General features: G+C 49.7%; 1 protein-coding gene across 2 annotated transcripts in view; it reads right to left on the bottom strand.

Moving 5' to 3' along the window:
* RARRES1 (retinoic acid receptor responder 1) overlaps nt 1-23,630 on the bottom strand; it is a 30,534-nt gene that overhangs the window by 5,179 nt on the left and 1,725 nt on the right. The window contains exons 2-4 of one of the 2 annotated variants that reach the window (XM_036351936.1): nt 7,500-7,562; nt 4,528-4,711; nt 1,935-2,071 (exon numbers count right to left, since the gene is read on the bottom strand). In XM_036351936.1, the coding sequence (XP_036207829.1) occupies nt 1,935-2,071; nt 4,528-4,711; nt 7,500-7,562 (384 nt within the window). The remainder of the gene's footprint in view (nt 1-1,934; nt 2,072-4,527; nt 4,712-7,499; nt 7,563-23,630) is intronic. The other variant, XR_004974329.1, reaches the window with a different exon arrangement.

The following is a 23,630-nucleotide window of genomic DNA, read 5'->3' as shown; positions in this document are numbered from 1 at the left end:
GTCCTCCTCTAACTCCACAACCACAGATAACCCCAGGGCCTGCAGTGCACTGTGATGCTGAAGTCCTTGCACTCCCAAACCTGTCTCACGCTTGCTTGCAGCTGGTGGCTGCCTCACTTTTCACTTAGAAGACATAAGCCGTTTGAAATAGAACTTCCACATCTACCACCATGCCATCCACCCTCCTCCCAGCATCTCGGCCACTCTTCTCTGCCTCCTGCCCAGGTGCGCTCTCCACGGTCCTGCCTCAGATCATCTGGATTGATCTTACCTGCTCTTGCCTGCTCAGAGATATTAACTCCAACTATCTCCTTCCTACAAGTCCACTTTGCCCTCTCTCCTGGATTTTTCTCATCAACATATAAATCTGCTAAATCTCCTAGAATACAACTGAAACCTAAAAATACAAATGAAACAAACGTTCTTTCAAGTCTGTGCTTGCCCATCCTCCAGCTATAGCCCCTCCCTTTCTTTTACTTCCTTTATAGCCAACTTTTAAAAAGAGATGGAGTGTCCACTTCTCCCCCTATTCCCTTCTGAGCCTACTCCAGGCGGGCTTTGCCCACGCTGTGCGGGGGAGGAGACAGCTGTGATTGTGATAAGCTCCCATTGACTTCCCACCGCCCGAATCAAATGGTTAAGCCTCAGTCCTCATCTCACTCGACTTTCCATCTGCTTTTGATACAGTCAGTTGATTCTCATCCTTAAAACACTTTTTCTGTCTCCAGCCTCTAACGTTAGAAGCGTTCCAGGGCTCAATCCTTACGTAACTCCTTTTCTTCTCTATGTAACACTCATTCTCTGTGATAGCCGGTCTCATGGCCTAAAAAAACACCTACCGTGTGACAAGTGCAGCCCCGACCCTTCCCTGTTCTGAGACTCCTATGTACAGAGGACTACATATCCTCTACTTGGACATAGAATTTAGTGTGCCCCAAATCAAGCTAGTTTCTCCCTTATTCTGTTTTTTCCTGTAGTCTTCTCCAATCAATTAATGAAATCTCCCTTTCCAGTTACTCAGGCCAAGATCCTACAAATCACCCTCAACTTTTCTCACCCTCTGCTGTCCATACCCAACCCATCAGCAAATACTATCAGTCTGTCTGCAGAACATCTCCTCAATCCAAGTGTCTCGCCACCTGCACTGCCACCCCCGGGCCCAGGCTCCCGCCAGGCCGTGCCTGGGTTACTGCAGTGCTTCACTGGCTGTCCTGCTTCCACCTTCGCGTCTGTACAATCTGTTCTCAACAGAGCAGCCAGAATGATCCTATTGTAAGTCAGATCATGTCACTCCTCAGCTAACGTCGCATAATGAGAGGGAGAGAGGGAGAGAGGGAGAGGGAGAGGGAGAGAGAGAGAGAGAGAGAGAGAGAGAGAGAGAGAGAGAGAGAGAGAGAAGAGAGAAATCTTCTAACAGCCTCCGGGCCTGACATGAACTGGCCCCTCCTGGCCCGCCGCCGCCCCCCCCCCCCCCACCACCACCACCACCACCGTTCCCGTCACACTGGCTTCGCTGATCTCTCTCCACCCCATTGGCCACACCAGGAAGGCCTCTTCCCTGTGGGAGCAGGGCCCTCTCTCACTTCTCTGGCCTCTGCTCCAGCGTCACTTCTGCTCAACTCCGAAGGGCCCTCCTTTAGACTATACTTAATTTTTCTCCACAGCACTCACCACCATTTGACACCTCTTTGCCTGTTCATCCGTTCACTGTCTTCCCTCACTAGAATTCATCTCCCTATGGGCAGCTGCACTGTGTTTTCTGTCCTCTGCTATATCCATCCCCTGGCCCATTGCAAGCATTCGCATATTTATTGAATGAGTGAAATGCAATTAAAACTCTTGCTGTGAAATTGGAAACTCACATTAATTTAGTCTAAGCACACTGCATTTGGTTTTATCTCTCGTGGCACAAGTTAATGTTCCATTTTCCTTACCCACTGCTTCACACTGCTGAGCTGTGCCATGTAGTAGTGTAAGAACTGCGTTGTCTTTTCCCACATCACGTAAGAGCTGCCAAGAAAAGCTAAGTCCCAGATGGGTCTGAGCGAGGGATCAATATGTCCATGACTGTCTGAGAACACACACACACACAAAATTATATTAAGCATTTTGGGAACAAAACTTCAGAAATTTCAGCAATTAAATAAGGGCTTAGTCATATCAGTCATCTCTCTCACAGCAGGACCTTTAGCAATATTTGTTTCTTTCTACATCACACTGAGATTTACGTGCTTCGAGTCAAGTTGCTATAAGACAGTTTCATGGCTATGTGCTGTACTATATAAATACAAAAGAAGAGCTATAATGATACTCAGTTAATCTAACATCTTTTAGTTGAGAAGCCTTTCCTAATTAGATCAAAACATCTCTCAGTGATCTTCGCCCCCTAACCTGGTTTGGGGTCTACTGTCATCATAGTCATAGAAAGGTCTCTGCCGACCTGACTGATGTCTTTGTCCGTTTCTGATCAACGCATTGGCAACATTTCTATCACTTGTTAACACATCAATTGGGGTTTTTCCTGTGGCGTTGTTTTTGTACCTGCAGTCTTCTTAATTCAGCAAACATTTGCCAAAAAACTCTACTTAATATCAGACACCGCTAGAGGGAGGGATACAGTGATTACTAAAGGACCTCTTGTGACTTTTAGGAACTCACATTTTAGCAAGTAATTTGTGTGATAACTGTTCGTGGACTTGTGAGATGAAAACCCATTAGCAGAGAAGGTAAATTAGTTACACTGAACACAGTGACTAATGAGGGAATTTGAAAGTATAAATGCTGGTGGCCCTGCCCCAGAACCCAAAGGAGGACTTGACCTCAGTCCTTTCCTTCGCCTGTAGTATACTTGGGCTCGCCTAATAGAAGCTTATGAACTCATTAGAAAAGGTGACATTTTCACACATAGTAGAGTCCAGACAACTCTTTTAGGGGGAAGCAATGTGGAGCAAGGATGCCCTGAAGTGGATTTGATGGTCTCACATCAATGGTAGAGAGACTGCCCTATGATGGCCCAGAACCGTGGGCGGATTAACTGCTCAGGAGAATCCGCTGAGATTGGAACTGGCTACTCCACGGATATCTCCATGGTTTTTACTCACTTCGTCTAAAGCCAAACTCCTTTTTTCCGTTCTAAGTAGATAATTTTATATACATGGACAGGCTGTAAACAGCACCATTAAATGTCTCTGCTGAATTGAAAGTGACAAGAGAACTTGTAAATTTTGTGGATGAGAGGTACATTCTATTAAAAAAAATTTTTTGATGCTTCATAGTAGCCACATTGAGTTGGCTTGTTATCGAACGACCCTTGTGGGCATACAGGCTTTATTAACTGAACAAGAACCAATTAACCTGCACTACTAACAAGTGTCCAAAATCTAGTGATATTGTGGCAAATCTTCAAAGAAGAGGTCCTATACATTTTCTAAAATTTGTGTTTTAAGGAGGATATATAAAACCCCATTTCCCCAACTGATGCCAAGGGGAGAAGAAAAATCCCTAAATAACTATATAAAGTATTTGCCATTAGGCCATATATTTCAGGCAGTGCTAAATATAAGCAAATTCTATAACATGGGATTTGAGTTGCTCCTCACAATTATTTGGAACATGGTTTCATCTAAGTCGTCAGAGAGCTACAATAAGAGTTATCTGAGCTTCTGAACTTGAGGAACGCGAGGGTCCGAGCCCACCTCGGGTTTTAAGAACATTGACGGGGCACAGACAGCTCAGGAATGGAGACCATGGGCCCCCACATTGAGGCGGATCTGTCCCGGTCTCTGAGCGAACAAGTGAGCTGTGACAGGCGGTGGGAAGGGAAGTGCTGCAGCACTGGTCAGATGTCAAGCTTAATACCCCAGTGCAGATCCAGAGGTGACTCTTGTGGTTTGGAAATTGAATTTGCCGGTAAGAGCTGAGCGTCCATGCTGCCCGCACCCTGCTGAGTGCCAGAACAGATGGGCTCTGCTCCACTCCGCTGAGTCACTCAGGGCAGAGGGCAAGTCTCTTATTAGAGATGGCACCGCTGCCCATTAGCTCTCGCTCTAAAATAAGATCAACTCGACTCCTCTGCGGGCCCCCAAGAAGGCCCTCGACAGTCGGCTCGCTCAGCCCTGGGGCGGATGGCCGCGATGGGCACAGTGCAGGCCCTGGATGGGGTCACCTCGAGTTTCCAAAGCAACCATCAGAAACTGCTAGCAATGTCACTTCAGGCTCTACTCTCCCCGGAAAAGTGCACCCCTACATGTGTGTCCTGTTGCAAAGACGTCTACCCATTCCTTGGAGAGGCACCTCTTGCCTTGCCCAGGTCCTGGAGAGCACAGATCCTACATTGTACTGGAGGTGAAGAACAGGAAAATGTACTTCTGAGTTTTGTTTATATAACAAGTTTTGTTTAAATGCCACATTTTATAGTTGGATTAAAGTGCCATTTGGGGGATAAAAACTTAAATGATCATTCTTTTTTAAGACTTCATAATTTTATGCATTCCTGGACAGAGACATTCCAGATCAGCTGGTCCATACCAGGTATGCTGATGACATCCAAGGGGTCTTTGAGCTGCTTCATGTGCTTGTAGAGCAGGTAATCCTCTTGTTGTCTTTTGCTCTTCTCCATGAACCGTGTACAGGTGACATTGATGGTGGGCCTGGGTTTCTCATTCTTGAAAAACACTTGAGCGGAACATTTCCCCAAACGTTCCTCGCCTTCCTGAAATAAAGAGTTTGGAATTAAATAGCTTGGTTCCTTCTCCCCACCACCCCAGTACACAAACACACAAAACTGAGAAGTTCCTTGTACATGGCAGGTATCACTGGCTCAACAGATGTAGTGGCCTTTGCTTTATAGAAAGTGATTTTTGTGCTCATAGCTGAACACAATTGTCCTTCATTCTTTGCTGTCATTTAAACTCCTGCTTTCTGCCTGGCTGGTGTGGCTCAGTGGTTGAGAGTCGACCCAGGAACCAAGAGCTTGCCCGTTCAATTCTGGGTCGGAGCACATGCCCAGGTTTCAGGCTTGATCCCCAGTAAGGGGCATGCAGAAGGCAGCCGATAGATGATGTTTCTTTCTCATGGATGTTTCTATCTATCCCTCTTCCTCTCTCTAAAAATCCATTAAAAAAAATGATTCTCTTACAAAACAACGCTGGGCCTGTCCCAGAGAAACACCACCCATGCCGGTGAGTACTGCCTGCTCAAGCCTGGAGGAGAGCGGGCGCTTTACTCTGCTGTGGACCAACATGTCGAGCTGGATCTCCAGCTTTCTTTCTAACTGGAACCCGAAGGTGAAGCTGGTTCCTATGAATAAAAATGGCCACATCTTCATGCTGCCCTATGAACTCGGTCTTGTTCCAATTTTACAGATGAAGATACCGCAGTTTAAAGAGGAAGCTACTGCATGTCACGCCAGGAAGTGGTGAGCCACGGCTCCAGCTCATGTCTGTCTTGTAAAGCCCTGGCTCTGTACTAACTCCATGTCCATTCACATCTAATGCAGATGCAGTGGAGGCAGAAGTCACCCAATGGGACTAATCCGACTACCCGGGTGACCTAGCTGTGCCTGCCTGCATTCACATGTCAACGTGCACGTGCTGAGCATTCTGGGATCTCCCCAATGCTCCACCCAGAGACAGCTGGGGCGGGAGAGGGGGTGCTTCAAGGGCACTCGGGCGTCTGACTCATTTCACCCTTTTGCAAAGGTCACACAGTCCATAACCCCACATCGAAAGCCAGGGAGCCTAGTCCCAGAAAAATCCCAACTACACAGCCTGGAATTTGAGGAAGTTCCCAGGCCTCTAGCCATGGCCCCACTCACACCCATTCGTGGGCCCCTGTCACAATGTGGTTGGTTAAGCTGTTGAATTCTTTTCACGTTTTCAGTCCTTTAAACTGGTGGAGTTTCAAATGTCAACAACAACCAAAAATAAACTTAAAAAGAAAAAAGCCCCCAAGGAAACAAACTGTTATTAAAATGGGATCTGCTTATGGGCTTCCAGCGGACAACTGTTCCTCCATGAGCTGTGAACCAGAGGAGATGCCCGTGGTGCATGAAAATCCTGATAAATAGTGAGTGCAACGTGGAGAAAGAGGTGGCGGGCGTCAGGAAGAGGATTACCAAAGGCAGAACCAGGCCGGCACACAGTCTGCTTTGATGTCAAAGCCATTTCCAAGGAAGAGAGAAAACCAGGTATCGCCCCTTTTTGTTTTCCCCTCCTCTCTCTACCCCCCAGAACAGTGCCACAGAATCAAAGCCGTTGTCTGGAGATGAAAGACTCCTCACCCCCTGACATGGACACTTCAATTAGCGAGCTGTGCTCGTCAGAGACACATATTGTTGATCAAAAATAATCTAGTAATTGTTCCCCTTTAGCTTTAATCCAATGCTTTCAGTTTGCAGCTCTAGAAATGAAAGGCATCTTCCTTAAGCTTTAAGAAACATTTTAATTCTTAGGTTAATTAGCAACGTGAGAGTATATTGTTGTCTTGTTAGGGCTTGTTTCTGAATACTGGCAGCGTTGTTCCAGAAGCATCGGGCTGGGGGGTCACGGCTGTCCCCCCTGACCCCCAGCTCTGCCACCCAAGACCTTTCAGTGCTGGCCCCCTCCTGCTCTTCCCTGGCTGCTTCCATTCAGCACCACGGAGAGGGGATTTTGGCCTCCACCCTGCTGCTGCCTCCCAGCCTCGCCCAGCGCATGGAGGTTCGTCTGGTCTAGTTACTGTATGTTCTCTGTTTACTCTCTTCTTGGGAACAGGGAAAAGGGAATTGGCAAACCCTGGGTGCCTGGTCAGATGTAGGGGCTACTGACGCCTGTGGCGAGCACCGGTCCCGCGTGTGTCTCACAGAAAGCCTCCATGTAAGGCAGCTTCTGGAGCTGGCCCGCGCTCTGCCGCTCTGCTAACGAGAAATGTCACCAGCTGACGGGCAGAGGAACAGGTTGGCATTTGAGAGTGAGTCATTCGGAGGCCTCTGAGGTGCTAGGGAGGGGTACCAGAGGGAGCTGTGAAACTCCCTCCCGGGCCGAGGAAGGAGGGTGATGCTGTGTGGACTGCTGTGCACGCAGCCCCCCAGAAGGCCGTGACGTGGCAGGAGTGGAATCGAGGTCCTGCCTAGCTCTGCTCCTCCGTTCTTGAAAACAAAGGCAGAAAAAAACCCACCTCTACGTCACTATATATTAGTATTCTTACTCAGAAAAATAAATTCATACGAGTTGCTAATAAGATACCAGTTCGGATAGAGTATCGGCCCCAAGGACTGAAGCATCCCCGGTTTGATTCCAGTCAAGGGCATGTACTTGGGGGGGTGGGGGTGGCGGTTCAATCCCCAGCCCTGGTCGGCCTGTGTAGGGGGCAACCAATTGATGTGTCTCTTTCACATCAATGTTTCTCTCTCTCTCTCTCTCCTGCCCCCCTCCCCCCCACTCTAATAAGCAATGGAAAAATATCCTCGGGTGAGGATGAACAACAACAACAAAAAGACTCCATGAATGACAGCAGCTTACCTCCGGGTTGTAGTGCTCTGTGGTGAACTCCAGGTCAACTTGACATTCCTTCTTTGAATTAATCTGAAATATAGAAACTGACTCTTAGCCGGTGGAAGCTCTGCTAACATCTGCATACCCCAAACTCACACTCCTGGGATAACATGGCACAGAAATGGTTGCTGTCACAGTCGTACCTGAATAATATCGGTGTTTTTTAGGAGAAAAGATCTCGTATTTTGGTCTGATCATGCCATGTTGCCTACTAGCTGACACCCACTCACAAGAGGGAGGATGAGAAAGGGAACAGTTGCATGGAGGCTGGAGGCTGGCTGTATGAGAGCAGCTGCAAGCGAGTAGATGTGCGTGCAGGGCTGTGGAGGGAGGACCTTCGTCCCCCACCTCAGTGCCCGTCCACGCCCTGTCCTGGGCCCAGGGCTGCCACTGAGGGAGACGGACCCGCTCTCCCTCCTCTGCTCCTGGTCAAACAGGTGTACCCAGTAATAAATAATGGTTTTCAGATGGTGATAACCGAAGAAATGGAGTGGTGGGGGCAGAGTGACTACTTTTACTATTACGAGGTGGTGTGGAGGAGAGGCTGTTCCATGGCACAACCATTGCCAGACCAACGAGCTAGATCAGGGCCAGAACAGAGATTGTCTCCCTAAATCCCTCAGAGACCGTCTGATGGACCCTCTCCCTGTGCCCCCCCCCCCCCCCCCCCCCCGTGTGCTGGTCCCTGCCACGGGGCAAGCAGGTAAAGCAGTTTCCGTTCTCTGACGCCGGCACCCCACCCGTCCTGCCCTGCTCCATATAATTCTTTAGGCCCAAGATTTGCCTCGAATGTAAATTTCCCTTAACAGACTTAACTGGCAGACTGGAGTGGCCTGCCCTTTCTTCAGTGTTTCCCAGCCTTCCTTACAGAGGTAGGTTTTCCGTCTCAGGGCTTTTCCCGGTGTTTGTGTATACCAACAGGTGGTTGAGGAAGGTGTCTGGGAGGAGATGATACATCAGCTTCGATCCAGGGGACAGTAGGGAGCCAGCCACACCCATACTCAGGTGTGGCAGAGGGAGCTACCAGTGGGTCGGAGGTGGGAAGGATGAATTACCGCCATTGGACCAGACCTCAGCTGTTAGGGCCTCTCCTTCTCTTGCAGCTTCCACAAGCAGACATACTTCTATGCTTTGGACATGCATGTTGAGCCTTTTTAAACTTTTGAATTGATCCCAATGCATAGTTTTAGAGTATATATGCCCAGACCATTAAAGCAATTTAAACTGTTTAGGAGACCTTTATATTGTTTGCCATCATCTTTTTTTTCTTTTCTTTTTTCTTTTCAGAGAGCTGCCTCCTGCATGCCCCACACTAGGGATCAAGCCCACAAGCCGGGCATGTGCCCTCACCAGGAATCAAATTGTGACCTCCTGGTTCATAGGTTGATGCTCAACCACTGAGCCATGCCGGCCGGACACAATCATCTATTTTTGTTTCTATCATTTTTTAGTGCGAAATAATCATTCAGTAAAAGGAGAATTTTCTAGAGAAGAGAGAAGTTTGTGCTTCGTGGAGCTGAGGTTATTTCACATAATCCCGATTAAGTTAATTCTGGAAACATCCATTTCCTTTGGCTCATCCCAGGAAGATAATAACCAATCAGGGTTATCTTATCTTAACGAGACCAGATAGCATCCCTTACTGTTGTAGTTTCTTAAAAGATCCCGGGAAACTGGAGAATGGAGGGGTAGGATCCTGTGGCAGGCATTTGTGTAAAGAACATGTAAACACATGAGTGTATCCATCAATGTTTCTGGGGGGAGGGGAGCACGCAGCGCCCAGGAGTAATTTGCTTAGGACTCATTTTCAGTCTTAAAACAAGTTCCAGTGTAAACGGAAACATTTTTACCTCAGTTTACAAAATTCATAAACATCTGTCTTCTCACTCATTCGCTGTTTGCTTGCTCCTGTGGCAGGCACCCAGGAGATGTAACATCCAGGCCAGTCTTACCAGTACAGTGGGGCCTTGACTTACGAGTGTCCCGACTAACGAGTTTTTTGAGATACCAGCTGTCTCTCCGCGGATTTTTTGCATTGAGTTGATAAAGTAATTTGAGTTAACGAGCTCCTTAACGAGCTCGGTCTCCGAACGAATTAAACTCCTAAGTCAAGGCCCCACTGTACCTGCTTCTTGAGTGGGCACGTGGTGTAGCTAGCTCATCAGTGTGGCCGAGGGCAGCCTACAAGCAGGCTTTCTAGGGCAGGTGAGGCCTCAACTAATTCTCTGAGAAGCAGGTGCTGGCTAGGCAAAGCAGGTGCTGGCTAGGCAAAGGCGTGGGAATGGAGTTGAGGGTGAAAATGGGGTTCTACGGAAGTAACTTCACAGGGAGATCTCATCATAAATTCCTAACTGGGCAGGTCATGCGCCAGGCCTGTCACTTCTTTAGTGAAAGGTTTTAAGCCATTTAAGGTGTGCATCTAGGTTAACACACCTTTGAGATGCCAGAAGCAATACCCCTTGAAGGGGATAATACCCCTCGAAGGGGATACTACCCCTCGAAGGGGATACTACACAGGAGTCAGGGATGCCCCTCAGGCTGCTAGTGGGGTGAGTGGGGTCAGGGCCGTTCCTGAGAAGAGGAGGAGGAAGCCGAGTTGGCAGGTGCAATCTTTGATGCAGGGGGACATCGCAGCCGCCCCGGAGGCAGCTGAGTGTGTAGAAGTAGATTCAAGAAGAGCCACTGAATCTGATGCCATCGCCCAGGGAAGACGTGCACAGGGAGAACTCTGAGGACCAGTGATGGTCGCCTCAGGATTAAATGGCTCCCTCACTTGAGGACTCGCAGTGGCGACAAGCAAGATCTGGTCAGACATTCCTGACTGGGCAGGTCATGGTGAGGACCCGCCCCAGGCACGTAACATTTTTAGCAAAAGGCTTATCTTTGCACGGCTTTTTGGAAGCACCAGGAAGCGAGGAGGGATGTGTATCCTGTGTGGGGGAGACCGGGTGGCGGCGGAGCCTGCGAGCTATTTGCCTCGCCGATTTGATTTCCTGACTTTGTTTTAATTAGGCTTCTTAAAAGCGTCTACATTTTGTTCAAAATAAGATGTTTATATTTTTGATGGTACTTTGTCACTTATCAGGATGCAGCCCTTTTATCTCCCCCTGAGGCCTCTCCTCTCTCCCTTCCTCTGAGTCACAAGTTCCCCAGAGGCTGCTTGGCTGATCTCCTGAGATAAATGGCATCTCCGCCTCGGCCTTCGGGCCTTCATCAGGGACACTGTCTGTGCAAGTGTCTCCTGCTCCCGTTTCTTTAGGATTGAGCTCCGTGTGGGTTAAAGTTATTCTGCCATAAAGAGGTCTTTGTTGTCCAACATCCGCCCTAGGATGTGTTGGGTGTCTCCCTGTTGGGAGCCTGTGCGAGGTGCAGAGTCCAGGGAACACAACGGAAAGCCCTGCCCCTGGGCAGTGAGGTCCAGAGAGGACTTAGGGCCCATCACTGTGGAATCTGACTGTGGGTGATGGAAGAGCTCTGAACGCTCGGTCCCCGGAGAACTGACCCAGCCTCGGGATGGGGACGTGAGCTGAACTTTTGAGCTGAACACTGAAGATGAAAAAGGCATTGCCTCGGGGGCTGGGAGCTGGGGCTGCGGGAGGGGAGCTGGGAAATCAGTCATCACAGAAGGAGCAGATGGCTGAAGGCGGGAGGAGCAGCCAGGGGGCCAAGGACGGGCTCAGGAAGAGGCAGGAGCGGCCCCTGCAGGCTCCGCGAGGGTTTATGCTTAGAGAGATGGAAAGCCCGGGGCGGGAAGGAAGCATTGTGAAAAGACCCCTCTGGATGGAAGGCGAGAGCTGGTGGTGCAGGGACTGCAGGGGCCAGGTGACCAAGGTGAACCAAGGTGGGGACTGGAAATGAACAGAAGCATGTGGTGGGCAGACAGGAGTCTTACTAGGATGTAAACACAAACAGTTTCGTAATTCAAGATCAGAAATGATCGCTAGAATGCACGTTTCCTATCAGGACATTATTAAACCAACCACATTTAAAGGATGCTTGTATTACAGAAGGCCAGCCAGCCAGCCAGCCAGCCAGCCTGCCGGGCCAGAGGGGACCACCGTGAGCACTATACGGGTCTCTATGCCAAAAGCTCTGAAGGCCAGCTCAGTCCCATGAGCAACTGGAGAAATGCAATGAAGGAAGCAGTGAGGAGCAGACTGCAATGATTTAGAAAGTGGATAGGGCCAGTCGTTTGCCAGAATGGAGGAGATTGCTCCTGCGTGGCTGGTGGGAGGGTGCCCAGAGGCAGCCTGAGGGTGGGGGGGCGGGGCGCAGTCTGGCCCACTGGGTCAAATCTAGTTACCTACACCCTACGAATTGGCTACTCCACTTCTGGTTATGTCTCCATGGAAACTGGCACAGGGCCTCCTATGGGCCTCACAGGAGGATGCTCCTGGAGGCAATGTGTGTGTGGTGGGAAGGTGGAGGCAATCTGGTGTCCCCTCCTGGGGGCAGGGGAGGGCAGGTAAACTGGGGTGCCTGCCATGGAGTGCCATGCAAACTAGCCACACATATGGTAACACAGGTAGACCCTAAATGCTGTGCTTGAAAACGGAAACAACAAAATGCATGGCATACATATCACGTACAAACATCTTTTAAATTAAAGTTTGCACACAAACCAACAATATCTTTTCTAAGAGCACTTACAGACAGAATAATACACATAAGAACGTTTCTAGTGGTTGCCTCTGGGAGGTTGGGATGAACGAAAAGAGGCACGAAAGAATAAATACACCAACACAAACGGAAACAAAAAGTTGCTCCCTCCACTTTGTACCTGGACCACAAGCACACCACCAGGCTTTAAAAAAAGATAGAACGTCCCCGACCTGCGTGGCTCAGCGGTTGAGCGTGGGCCTATGAACCAGGAGATCCCAGTCGGGCACATGTCTGGGTTGTGGGTTTGATCCCCAGTGTGGGATGTGCAGGAAGGAGGCAGCCGATCAATGATTCTCTCTCATCATTGATGTTTCTCTCTCTCTCTCCCTGTCCCCCTCCCTTCCTCTCTCTGAAGTCAATAAAAATATATTTGGGGGGGAAACAAGATAGAAAGTCATTTAACAGCATATTAAGTCCAAAGCAACTCCTATGGATGTCTCCTCCCCATATCTTAAACTTGGGTCTTTGTTTTTTACATTGATTCATTAGATTTGAGGAGTATAGTAAACTGCCACTGTGTGTTGGCTTCCCATCTAGAAACTCAAGGTCAGGTGGTCCTCCCTCTGTGGCTTGTACACCAGTTGCTACAGCCACATGGTGCAAAGCTATTATTAAAAAACAAAAGCTAATCAGACATTTTTTGCAAGAGCCGACCTGGCGCTGGGGGAAGGGGACAGTGGCTGGCTCCTGAGGGAAGGATCGTTCTGGAGCAGCCGATCACAGCCCCAGTCCCTTCATCCCAGCTGCCAGGACTGCCCATCTGTGAAACAGATTAGGAAGTTCCACATCCCTTTCTTAGAGCACAGCCGGAGGCCAGCACATTGCTCTAATATTTTCCAGAATTAAGGCTCTTTATATAAAGGAAAACTCAGCAAACAAAGCAAATGACCATGAGACTGGATACCCTGAAGGGAGGAATGAGTAGCTCTTTGCCACAGATTTCTTTTTAATTAAAGTCCTCCCTGCTTATCTGAGGGGATACCATCCAAGACCCCCAGTGGATACCTGGGACCCCATATATATAAGTTATTTCTATACATGCCTACCTACCTACCTACGATAACGTTTAATTTGTAAATTAGGCACAGGAAGAAATTAGCTCTAGTAACTAATAATAGGGGGAGAGATCAACCAAAGGACTTGTATGCATGCATATAAGCCTAAGACAACAGGGGTGGAGGGGGGAGGGGGGGAGCGGTGAGGGCATGAGTGGGAGGAGGGGGGTTGGGGAGGTGATGGGGGGATGAGGACACATATGTAATACCTTAATCAATAAAGAAATTTAAAAAACTAATAATAAAATAGAACAATGTACTGTAATAAGAGTTATGTGAATGTGGCCTCTCCCTCCTTCTCTCCTAAAATATCTGATAATGGCGGTGGCTGCTGAGTGACTGGCAGCAGTGTATACAGCTAAGGATGATTCATGCCTGGGGCAGAGATTTCATCACGCTACTCAGAATAGCACTCCATTTAAACTTATGAATTGTTTATGTCTGGAATTTTCCATTTAGTATTTTCGGACCAGCGTTGACCGCAGGTAACTGACACGGGGGAAGCAGCACTGGGCGGGGGAGGGGGGTCCTGCTGTCTGCAGAAGAGGGGACTCAGGCACTGTCCCAGGACTAAATGCTGGACCATCAGGGACCTTTAATGACATGGTTTAGGTTCTAACCTGGTTTTTGTCTTTTATTTATCTTTTTAGGTTTCTTGTTTTCCTTGCTGCCACTGGCCATGAATAAGGGCAGAATCCAGCCCTCCCCCTCGAGAACCTCCCACCCCCCACGCCCCACCACAGGCTCCTTAGGGGAGCGGTCAGCACTTTGGGGGCTTTGCTTGCAGTCAGTTTGGAGGTTGGGGAGGAGACAGGCCATTCATTTCCTTTTTGAGAAAGTGTATCAGGAATGCCTTCAAAGGACTGAACTCATCGTGTGTGTGTGTGTGTGTGTGTGTGTGTGTGTGTGTGTGTGTGTACTTTCTTTGGTAGAAAAAAAATGGCCCTTAAGTCCTTATCAAATCAATACCAAACACTTATTCACTGCTTGTGCATAAAGCATCCCGCTAGCCACTGGGCGGGAATCATGATAAAAGCAATAACAGTTGAGCTCTCCCACATCCACATGTGTTTCTTACACAGTACCTGTGTGTCACTCATTACATCACCAGGGCCCTTGGGGGTAAAGACTGTTGCTATCCTTGTTTTTTCTTGTTTTTTTCTTAGAGCAGCAGTTCTCAGCCTGTGGGTCACCAACCTGTGGGTCGCGACCCCTTTGGGGATCGAACGACCCTTTCACAGGGGTCGCTTAAGACCATCGGAAAACACATATAATTACATATTGTTTTTGTGATTAATCACTGTGCTTTAATTGTGTTCAATTTGTAACAAGGAAAATACATCCTGCATATCAGATATTTACATTACGATTCATAAAAGTAGCAAAATTACAGTTATGAAGTAGCAACAAAAATTTTATGGTTGGGGGTCACCACAACATGAGGAGCTGTATTAAAGGGTCGCGGCATTAGGAAGGTTGAGAACCACTGTCTTAGAGGGAATGGAAGGGAGGGAAGAGGAGGAGAGAGAGAAACACATGGATTGGTTGCCTCCCTCCGTGGCACCCCAACTGGGGCTGGGAATCGAACCTGCAACCCAGGTAAGTGTTCTTGACTAGGAATCCAACCCATGACCCCTCCGTGCCCAGGTCGATGCTTTATCCATTGAGCCACACTGGCCAGGGCGCTATCCCCATTTTAAGGATGAAGAAACGGAAGCATTTGCCCAGTCACAGAGCTAGTGGTGAGGAAGCCAGGCCCCGGGGCTGCCACTCTCCCGCACACAGCAGCAGCCTCTCTCAGGGAGGGCAGAGAGAAAGCTGCCTGGGAGGGGTGTGCCTGTGTGTGTGTGTGTGCGTGCACGTGCACACGAGTGAGGGGGGCGGGGGAGCTGTGCTTACAACCACCGTGCCTGTAGACAAGACCCCCCAAGCCGCCGGAAGGGAGGCAGCCAGGCAGGGCATGGTTCTGTCTATGAATTTCCTAGGGCAGCTGTAACAAAGCCCCACAGACTGGGAGCCTTAAACACAATAGAAATGGGTTCTCCATTTCGGAGACTAAGTCCAACATCAAGGTGTGGTCAGGCCGTGCTCCCCGTGAGCCTGGGTAGAATCCCCACCACCCTCCCCAGCTTCTGGCGGTGCCCTAAGTCCTTGGCTTGTGGCTGCCTCCCCCCAATCCCAGCTTCTGACTTTAAGTGGCATATCTCTCTACCTTCCCCGGGCCTCAGGACAGTCATAGGACGGGGCCCACGCCAAGCCCCTTTGGTCTTATCATGATCCCTTCTGCAAACACTATTTTCCAGGTCATATTTGCCACATAGGGGTTAGGACTTCACCCTGTCTTTTTGGAGGACACAACTCAACCCACAGCGGCATGGAAATGGAGATGCTCTGCGAGGAGGAGGAGTCCCTGGCCGCACCCTTTCAGGCGAGGAATGCAGGGAACAGGAGCCGTGCGGTGGACAAGGCTGAGGCCAGCAGAGAGGGAGGGGGGCCTTCAGCGCAAGGAGGAGCGTGTCAGCCGGGCCAGGTGAGCAGCCAGGTTGAGGAGATGAGCGTTAGCAGAGGTCACGATGGTGGGTGGGGGCCAGGCCAGAGAAGGTCTCCTGCAGGGACTTGGGTCTCAAACTTGGGCTGCAACAGGATCTCCTGGCGGCTAAAACTGCGTGCTGCGAGGTCTGGCTCAGTGGACCTGGGTGGCGCCTGGGAACCTGCATTTTAACCCGTCCCAGGAGCGGCGGCTGCTGCTGGTCCAAGCACCTCACGCGGAGGAATTCTCTCTGGATGCTGAGACACTGAGGCCCTAAGGATGCGGTAGGAAGGGGGAGTCGCTTCAGTGACAGTCACGGTCACTAGAATGCAGCCGGGTGCGGACAGGGCCATGCGTTCTCTCCAAACGCCCGAGGGCATCACGAGGACTAAATTAAGTGGAGGAACCTGATCTCAAAGTTGGGTGCCCTGGAGTCCCTGGGAAGTCAGGTCCTGGCGCCTTGGAGCAGTGGTTCTCAACCTTGGCTGCCCATTAGAATCACCTGGGAATCTTTTTAAAATCCTGATGTCTGGGCCTCGTCCTCCGGAAATTCTGTTTCTTTGTTATGGGGTGGGGCCACAACATTAGTAACAAAGAAACAGAATTTCCGGAGGACGAGGCCCAGACATCAGGATTTTAAAAAGATTCCCAGGTGATTCTAATGGGCAGCCAAGGTTGAGAACCACGGCCTTAGAGGCTGGTCTGCCTCCTGCTCCCTCTTAGGATGTGCAGAAGGCAGGCTGCGATAAAACAGTCCGTGAGGCCCTGGTCGGTTTGGCTCAGTGGATAGAGTGTTGGCCTGTGGACTGAAGGGTCCCGGGTTCGATTCTGGTCGGGGGCATGCATGTACCTTGGTTGCGGACGCATCCCCAGTTGGGGGGTGTGCAGGAGGCAGCTGATCGATGTTTCTCTCTCATCGATGTTTCTGACTCTCTATCCCTCTCCCTTTCTCTCTGTAAAAAAACAAAAAAAAACAAAAAACAGAAACAGTCCGTGAGGAGCCTGCACTCCTGGCTTCATGGGAACAGCCGTCTTCCCTATAGACATTTGCATGCGCACCGCGCGCGGGGACAGTACATCTGCACATTCTAGCAGCAACGCCACAAAGTCCGGCCTACTGTCAGCAGGAAGCTGTTCCCTGGTACACACGGAGCTTTGTTCTCATGTGAATGGATCAGAGATCATCCCTCCAGTGCCTGTCGGGACTGTATTTGTATTAGATAAGATACACTGTTTGTTTAAGGAACAATAAACCCGTGAGGAGGGTGGAGAAAGGTGCTGTTCATTCCAAGAGCACATTGTAGAAACGTAACACCCCTTGTCAAGTGACTCCAAACCTCGGAGCAAAGGGAACAGCTGGGAGGGTGCCCCCAGAAGCCTGGCGGTCCGCTGTGGACGGAGCCCCAAAACGCCGGCAGTCTCCCCGGACACGATTCTGCTGGAAGCGACTCTGCAGACAGAAACGCTGTGCTTGGGAAGATGCTGTCCCTTGTTTTTCTGCCTCTGGGTGCTAAGCAGGGCCCCACCATGTTGCCTCAGAGCTGGTGGTGACAACTTCAAATTCACGTTTGCAGGTTGGGGTGGGCGGTGGGCAGTGGGCGGTCAAGAGCTCCCAGGTGACGCCCATCTCCCCTCCTGCGCACACTGGGCCTCCCTGGCCCAACAGACTCGCTTCTAAATGTCCCCCGCGGCCCCCACAGCTGGGAAGAACGCATAAATGCCGCGTCCTTCCAGGGAGAGCGAACTTCGTCATTTGATAAGGTTAGCTTTATGAGTCAGGCTTAGTTGGAGACGAGCAAACAGCTCATTTGCGGATAAAAACTGCTGTGCTGTTCTTAGGTTCCGGACAGAGCGAGTGTCAGTGTATTACATTATAGCCCAGAATTATCTTACTGCATCTCCCCTCTCTCGGGCACCAGACAGAGCGAACGCGAACGTACTGTACGCAGCGGAAGTTGGCGACTTTCAGATCAGGGCCCGTCCCGGGGTTCCCAGCAGATGTTGCTAAGGACACTTGGCTCCAGCAGGTAAAGGTGGAGAGAGAGAGAGAGAGAGATGGTACCCCGTGTATCCATCTTTGTTTTGCCAATTGTGGGTGCCAGACCTTGACCCTTAGACAGGAGCCAGAGTGGGAATGGCCACAGGCAGTGTTCTCTGCTTCGCCTCCAGCTCAGGGTGGGGCTAAGTCGGGAAGTCTGGTTGCAAGAGGGATGTGAGGAGTGGAGTCTCCCTCCCTCCTCCAGTAGGGCAGGAATGGTTCGGCCTGGCCTGGCCTCCTGCTCCAGGTGTCCAATGGTCCCAGCACCCTTCCAGCTACCTTTGCTTTCATTTTTCATTTTAAAATATTTTTAAATCTTTTTAAAAATATATATTTTTATTGATTTCAGAGAGGAAGGGGAAGGGAGAGAGAGAGAGAGAGAGAGAGAGAGACAAACGTCAATGATGAGAATCATTGATTGGCAGCCTCCCACAGGCCTCACACTGGGGATGGAGCCTGCAACCCAGGCATGTGCCCTTGACCGGAATCGAACCTGGGACCCTTCAATCCACAGGCTGATGCTCTATCCACTGAGCCACACTAGCCGGGCCATTTTAAAATATTTAATATTTGTGTCTTGCAGGGCCCTATGCTAGCTAGTGCCGTAGAGGAGATAAAGAGCCACACTGCCTTCCACCGTGCAGAAGCAGACACACACGCAGAGCGGAAATAAATTGGCTGCTGAGGAGCAAGCAGAAAGCAGCCCCCGCCAACAACAGGGTGTGAAGGACGGGCACTGTCAGAGGGAAGGAGATCACCTGGGTTGCAGAGCTCAGCCTGGCAAGAGGTGGAGCAAGAGCTGCCAATCCTTCCCTTGTCCAGCAGTGTTCCTGCATGGGCTCAGCCCCCCGGAGCTGGGTGTGGTAGGCTGACCATCACCCCCAAAGGTGCCCACAGCCTAGTCCCTGGGGTTCCCAGCAGATGTTACACAAGGACTTGGCTCCAGCAGGTTAAGGTGCAGAGAGAGAGAGATGGTACCCCATGTATCCATCTCTTGCCATGAATGTTACCTTACATGGCAAAGGGCACCTGGCCAGTGATGGGCAGAGGATCCAGGGTCCTTACAGGAAGGAGTCGGTGGGGTTGCATTCAAGGGACGCTTCGCTGCTGGCTTTGAAGATGGGAGATGGGGTCATGAGCCTAGGTGTGCAGGTGGCCTTTAGAAGCTGAAGAAGGCAAGGAAGCGGATCTCGTCTAGAGTCTCCAGAAAGAGTGCTGTCCTTCCAAAACCTTGATCTTGGCACAGTGAGATCCATTTTGGAATTCTGACCAGAATTATATGAGAATAAATACGTGCTTCCTTTCACCTACCAAGTTTGAAGTAGGTGAAATTTGTTACAGCAGTGAAGCTAATACAGATACAAAATTATGTGTGGTCATAAATGTCCTGTTCTGGGTGGGCACGTCCCCTTGGGGCCATCATGGAATCGCATGCATCTGTACACAGCGATGGTACAAGACCCCCTTTCATAACTTGGCTTTACTGACTAGAGACATCCCAAACAACCACAAGCAACCCAGCATGGAGAGCTGCTGTGGCTACTACCCAACCACTGTGGGTCCAGCTCTGCAAAAACCTCTTCAACTCAGGCACCATCGCAAAGGCAAATAAATGTCAAGGCCGCATAAATCTCTAGGGCGAATCGTTGCCAATATGCTGAGATCACGGGTCAGGCTGGATTTGGAGTGTGTGTGTGTGTTTGACATTCCATGTCTAGTTAATATCAGTGATTCTGGGGCTGAGTGTTTACATTTGCTTTTCAGCAGAACAACTTGGGCCCTTTGAGGGAGAGTGTGCAGCCAAGCCCGCCTCCTGGTGGTTACATTCACAACCTACTGCCAGTGGACTTTATGTGGGGCCACGACTAATGCTCTGATCACATGCATCCTTGCCTATGACACCACTTGTGGCAAGACAAGTGGGAACGTGGCAGGCTGGTAAAGAACGTTTGTGATTCAAACACAATTTCTTACCAGCTGGTTAAAGGCATCCAGGAGCAGTTGGTCCGGGCGACCGGGGCAAAGAGCCAAGGAGGCCAAGGCCAAAATTGAGGCCCCAGGGCCAGGTGGTCTGTCCTACCGCAAGCTGGACTCGGACTCTGCTGTCAGGACCTGCAGTCCAGGGGGGTGCTGTGGCCGGAGGCAGGAGGCGGGGCGGAGGCCGTGGGTGCACCAGCGCCACGCCAGCAGGAGCAGGGCCAGGGCAGAAGGAGGGCCAGTGCCTCTCCGTTCTGTGCTTTTAGGATTAGAAGCCCGTGTTCCTCTCCCAACCCCACCCCCACTCTTGTTCTTTCATGAGGTCTGTAAAAGCACTTAGGAACCTTCCTTGTACGAAAGTAAAGATTATTTCACTTCAGTGTTTTATTACTGATCTTCCCCCTCCATTTTCATTGTGGCCTGTTTCACTCTCCAGTTTTTCCTTAATGTGTTGCTTTCCTATTCTTGTGAACAATCACTCTGAATTATCGACATTAATGGAGAGAAGACTTCAAGGAGAGCAGTAATTAGATGAATTCTGTGGTGCTGTAGTGCTTTATAGATGGAAAGGCGATAAAGGAAGGTTTTTCTTAGCAGGGTAGGTGGTCACCTAACTGCCTGCAGCTCAGATGACAGGGACAGGCGTCCACAGGAATCGGGACGAGCCCAGCCTGCCTGCACTGGGGCTGCCTGATGCTCAACCAAAGCCATTTGTTTTGCTCCCAAACTTGCTTAAGGCGGGTGTACTTATAATCTCCCATCCAAGTACTAACCAGGCCCGACCCTGCTTAGCTTCCGAGATCAGACGAGATCGGGCGCGTTCAGGGTGGTGTGGCCGTAGACTGTACTTATAATCTCATTGCATAGTTAAATGTTATATAAACTGGCGAAGAGAGGGCAGCAAAAAAGATGCCATGTCCATGAAATCCAAGTTTAACGCCGTAGAAGGAATTGATAAAGTTAAGTCTCTCAAACTCTTGCTGTTGAATTGGGTGTGGGTGAGTCAAGATTGGGCAAGAAAAGGGAAAGAAAAGTAGAGGATTAATCACTGTAATCTTTGCACGTGCTCCCTCCATGGTAAGTAAACAACACAAACCACAGATCCTCCTGGGTGTATCTTCTTGCTATGAAGACTACAATTCAATAGCCTTAGCCCTACACCCAAAGACTGGTGATACCTTTACATTCATATGGATTTTAATTTAAATTAAGGTATTAATTTAAGGAAGCAATTAAGGTATGCGCATAACTTTCTACCACACTTTGATTAATTGTTTCAATTATGTTTCTAACTACAGATCTGGTCCAGGCCAGAGGGCCTTCATTCACCTTGAGTGAGTGGTCCAGCCCCAAACACCAGCTGATTCCCGAATGGGTTGATGTAACGAAGTGTGTGCACAGAGCTCTCAGCCTGCCTCTCTCCACGTCAGGAAAGGGCTGGCCTCTCGCGGGCTGCTCCGGCTGGGGCCAGTGGCCCTAGGACTTGCTGAGTGGCCAGAGGAGAGTGAGTAGTGGGGAGTGGGGCTGACCCAGGATGCCCCAAGTAGCACCACTCACAATCGCCCACCGTTGACTCTGAGGCTGTGCCATGTGATATCACAAAAGTAGCAGCTTCCCTGGTCATGGAAGACGAGGGGAAGGCCAGGAAGGAGGCAGCATCAGGCAGGGGCAGCGAGGGAACAGAACCCAGGGTCTGTGACTTCTCCCTCTATTAGTAAACAAAGCAAAACAGAATGCTCACTTGTTCTTCATCAGTTAGCATTGATTTCTTAATACAGGGGGGCCTTGACTTACTTCGTTCCGAGACCGAGCTCGTTAAGGAGCTGGTTAAGGAGCTCGTTAACTCAAATTACTCTATCAACTCAATGCAAAAAATCGGCCGAGAGACAGCTGGTATCTCAAAAAACTCGTTAGTCGGGACACTCGTAAGTCAAGGCCCCACTGTACTTAGTTGTGGTTACTGCCACAGCCATTACTACATTTCACCACTAGAGGGCAACAGTGTGTCTACAATGAGGGATTTTTGCAGAACCAAGGAATCACTTAGCATCAGGGCATTTTGGAGCTGGGAGAGATCTTAATCATTTGATTCACTGGCTTTCAATTTTGTTCAGCTGAGAAACCCATAGAAAGAACCACATTCTTCAGCCCCATGAACCAGGAGGTCACGGTTTGATTCCTGGTCAGGGCACATGCCTAGGTTGCGGACTCCATCCCTGGTGGGGGAGAAGGGGGCGGGGGGGGGGGGGAGGGGGCAGCCGATCAATGATTCCCTCTTATCATTAATGTTTCTATCTCTTTCTCCTTTCCTCTCTGAAATAATATATATAACCGCATTCTTCATAATGACCTAGTTCATACATATATATTTGAAACATTTTGAGGTACTACTTACCATATTTCTGCAATGTACCCTAATAGTTGGTATTCCAAATGATCTCAATAAAAACAAACAAAAACCACAAAACAACTGCGACCAACTAAATTGATTCCATAACCCACTAGTGGGCCATTCGTTTGAAAACTCTGACTTGGCCCCAGCCTCTGGTCTTACACAGGGACGTGCTGACCCCAAGGATGGAGAGGGATCCCTCCAGTTGTATTTTCACCCAACCAGCCACCTGCTCACCCTGGGGTCAGTCCTGGATGCACCACAGACATTGTGCAGCAACGGAGCACTCACTCTGAAAATGCACTTGCTAGGTCTAATCAAATAATTGAAACAATACCCCCTTCCCTAGGAACCAATCTTTAGATCACTTCACAATGGACATTCCACTTGCCTAGACCACAACCCACTTGCTAAGACCATTATCTCTCCCATCGGACTGCCCAGAATCTGGACCTGCATAGAGAATTCTCCGCCCAGAAAAAGCCCGCCAAAAGCTCTTTAAAAACTTCTGACTCCTGTCACTGGGGGCTGGAGCCATCCAGGCTCAGCCACCTGGTCTATGGATGACTGAATAATAAATTCATAATCCCTCACCATTCTGGCCTCGTGCATTCCTCCTTTGGTGACTTAACAGCACTGACTGGGTAAAGAATGCAAAACTGAGTTTTGGGGCCCTACCATTTTCACTTATCAATGCCATGACTGCCCTTGGAATGGAAGCAGAAATTCCTAAATCGCTACATTGAAAACTTCATGAGGGTGGGGTCGCTGTTCCTCACTAAGGCAGCCGAGTGACTGCTAAACTGAGTGAATCTCAGAGCCTTCCTAATGATCCCACCCCGATCTGGGTTAGGGCCATACTTACTATCTAGCCCAGAGCCTGGCACATAGTAAGTGGTCAATAAATGAATGGATGAATGGACTGCCCTCAGCATAATGGCAATTAACCTTTTTATACTTTAGAATTGGTGCTCAGATCACCTTATATGGCTCTTAAGAATAACTGGCACAGTGGGCAGAACATGGATTATTTCCATTCCAAATGGGAAAATAGCCGGAGAAGACTCATAGGACCTTCTCTGTAAGTTATGTGGCTCATTAGAGGCAAAGCAAGGGGCTGGAATGTGGGTTCCCTACAGTACCTCACCTGCTGCTCCCCCACTCACTCTCGGCCACCTCTTCTGCTTCTGCCACCCCCAAGGATCCTGCATGCTGTTGTCACAAGTTGAAGACACAGCCTGCCCCAGGCTGCCTTGATCACCCTGGAGCTGGGCCCTCTTTAGTGGTGATATTTGGAGGAGGCAGAACAATGGAGGAATATAACTTCACTAAATTCCTGGGAGAAACTGAAACCACTTTAGCATCTAGAGACTCTTGGCACTGAAGTCCCTAAAGACACCTGAGCTTGGTTTTCTGTAGGGCATCCTCCCTGCTGGAAACCCGG

The sequence above is a fragment of the Myotis myotis genome, unplaced genomic scaffold (genome assembly GCF_014108235.1).
Source record: "Myotis myotis isolate mMyoMyo1 unplaced genomic scaffold, mMyoMyo1.p scaffold_m19_p_2, whole genome shotgun sequence".
NCBI lineage: Eukaryota > Metazoa > Chordata > Mammalia > Chiroptera > Vespertilionidae > Myotis > Myotis myotis.
This window is presented reverse-complemented; position numbering and strand designations above follow the sequence as displayed.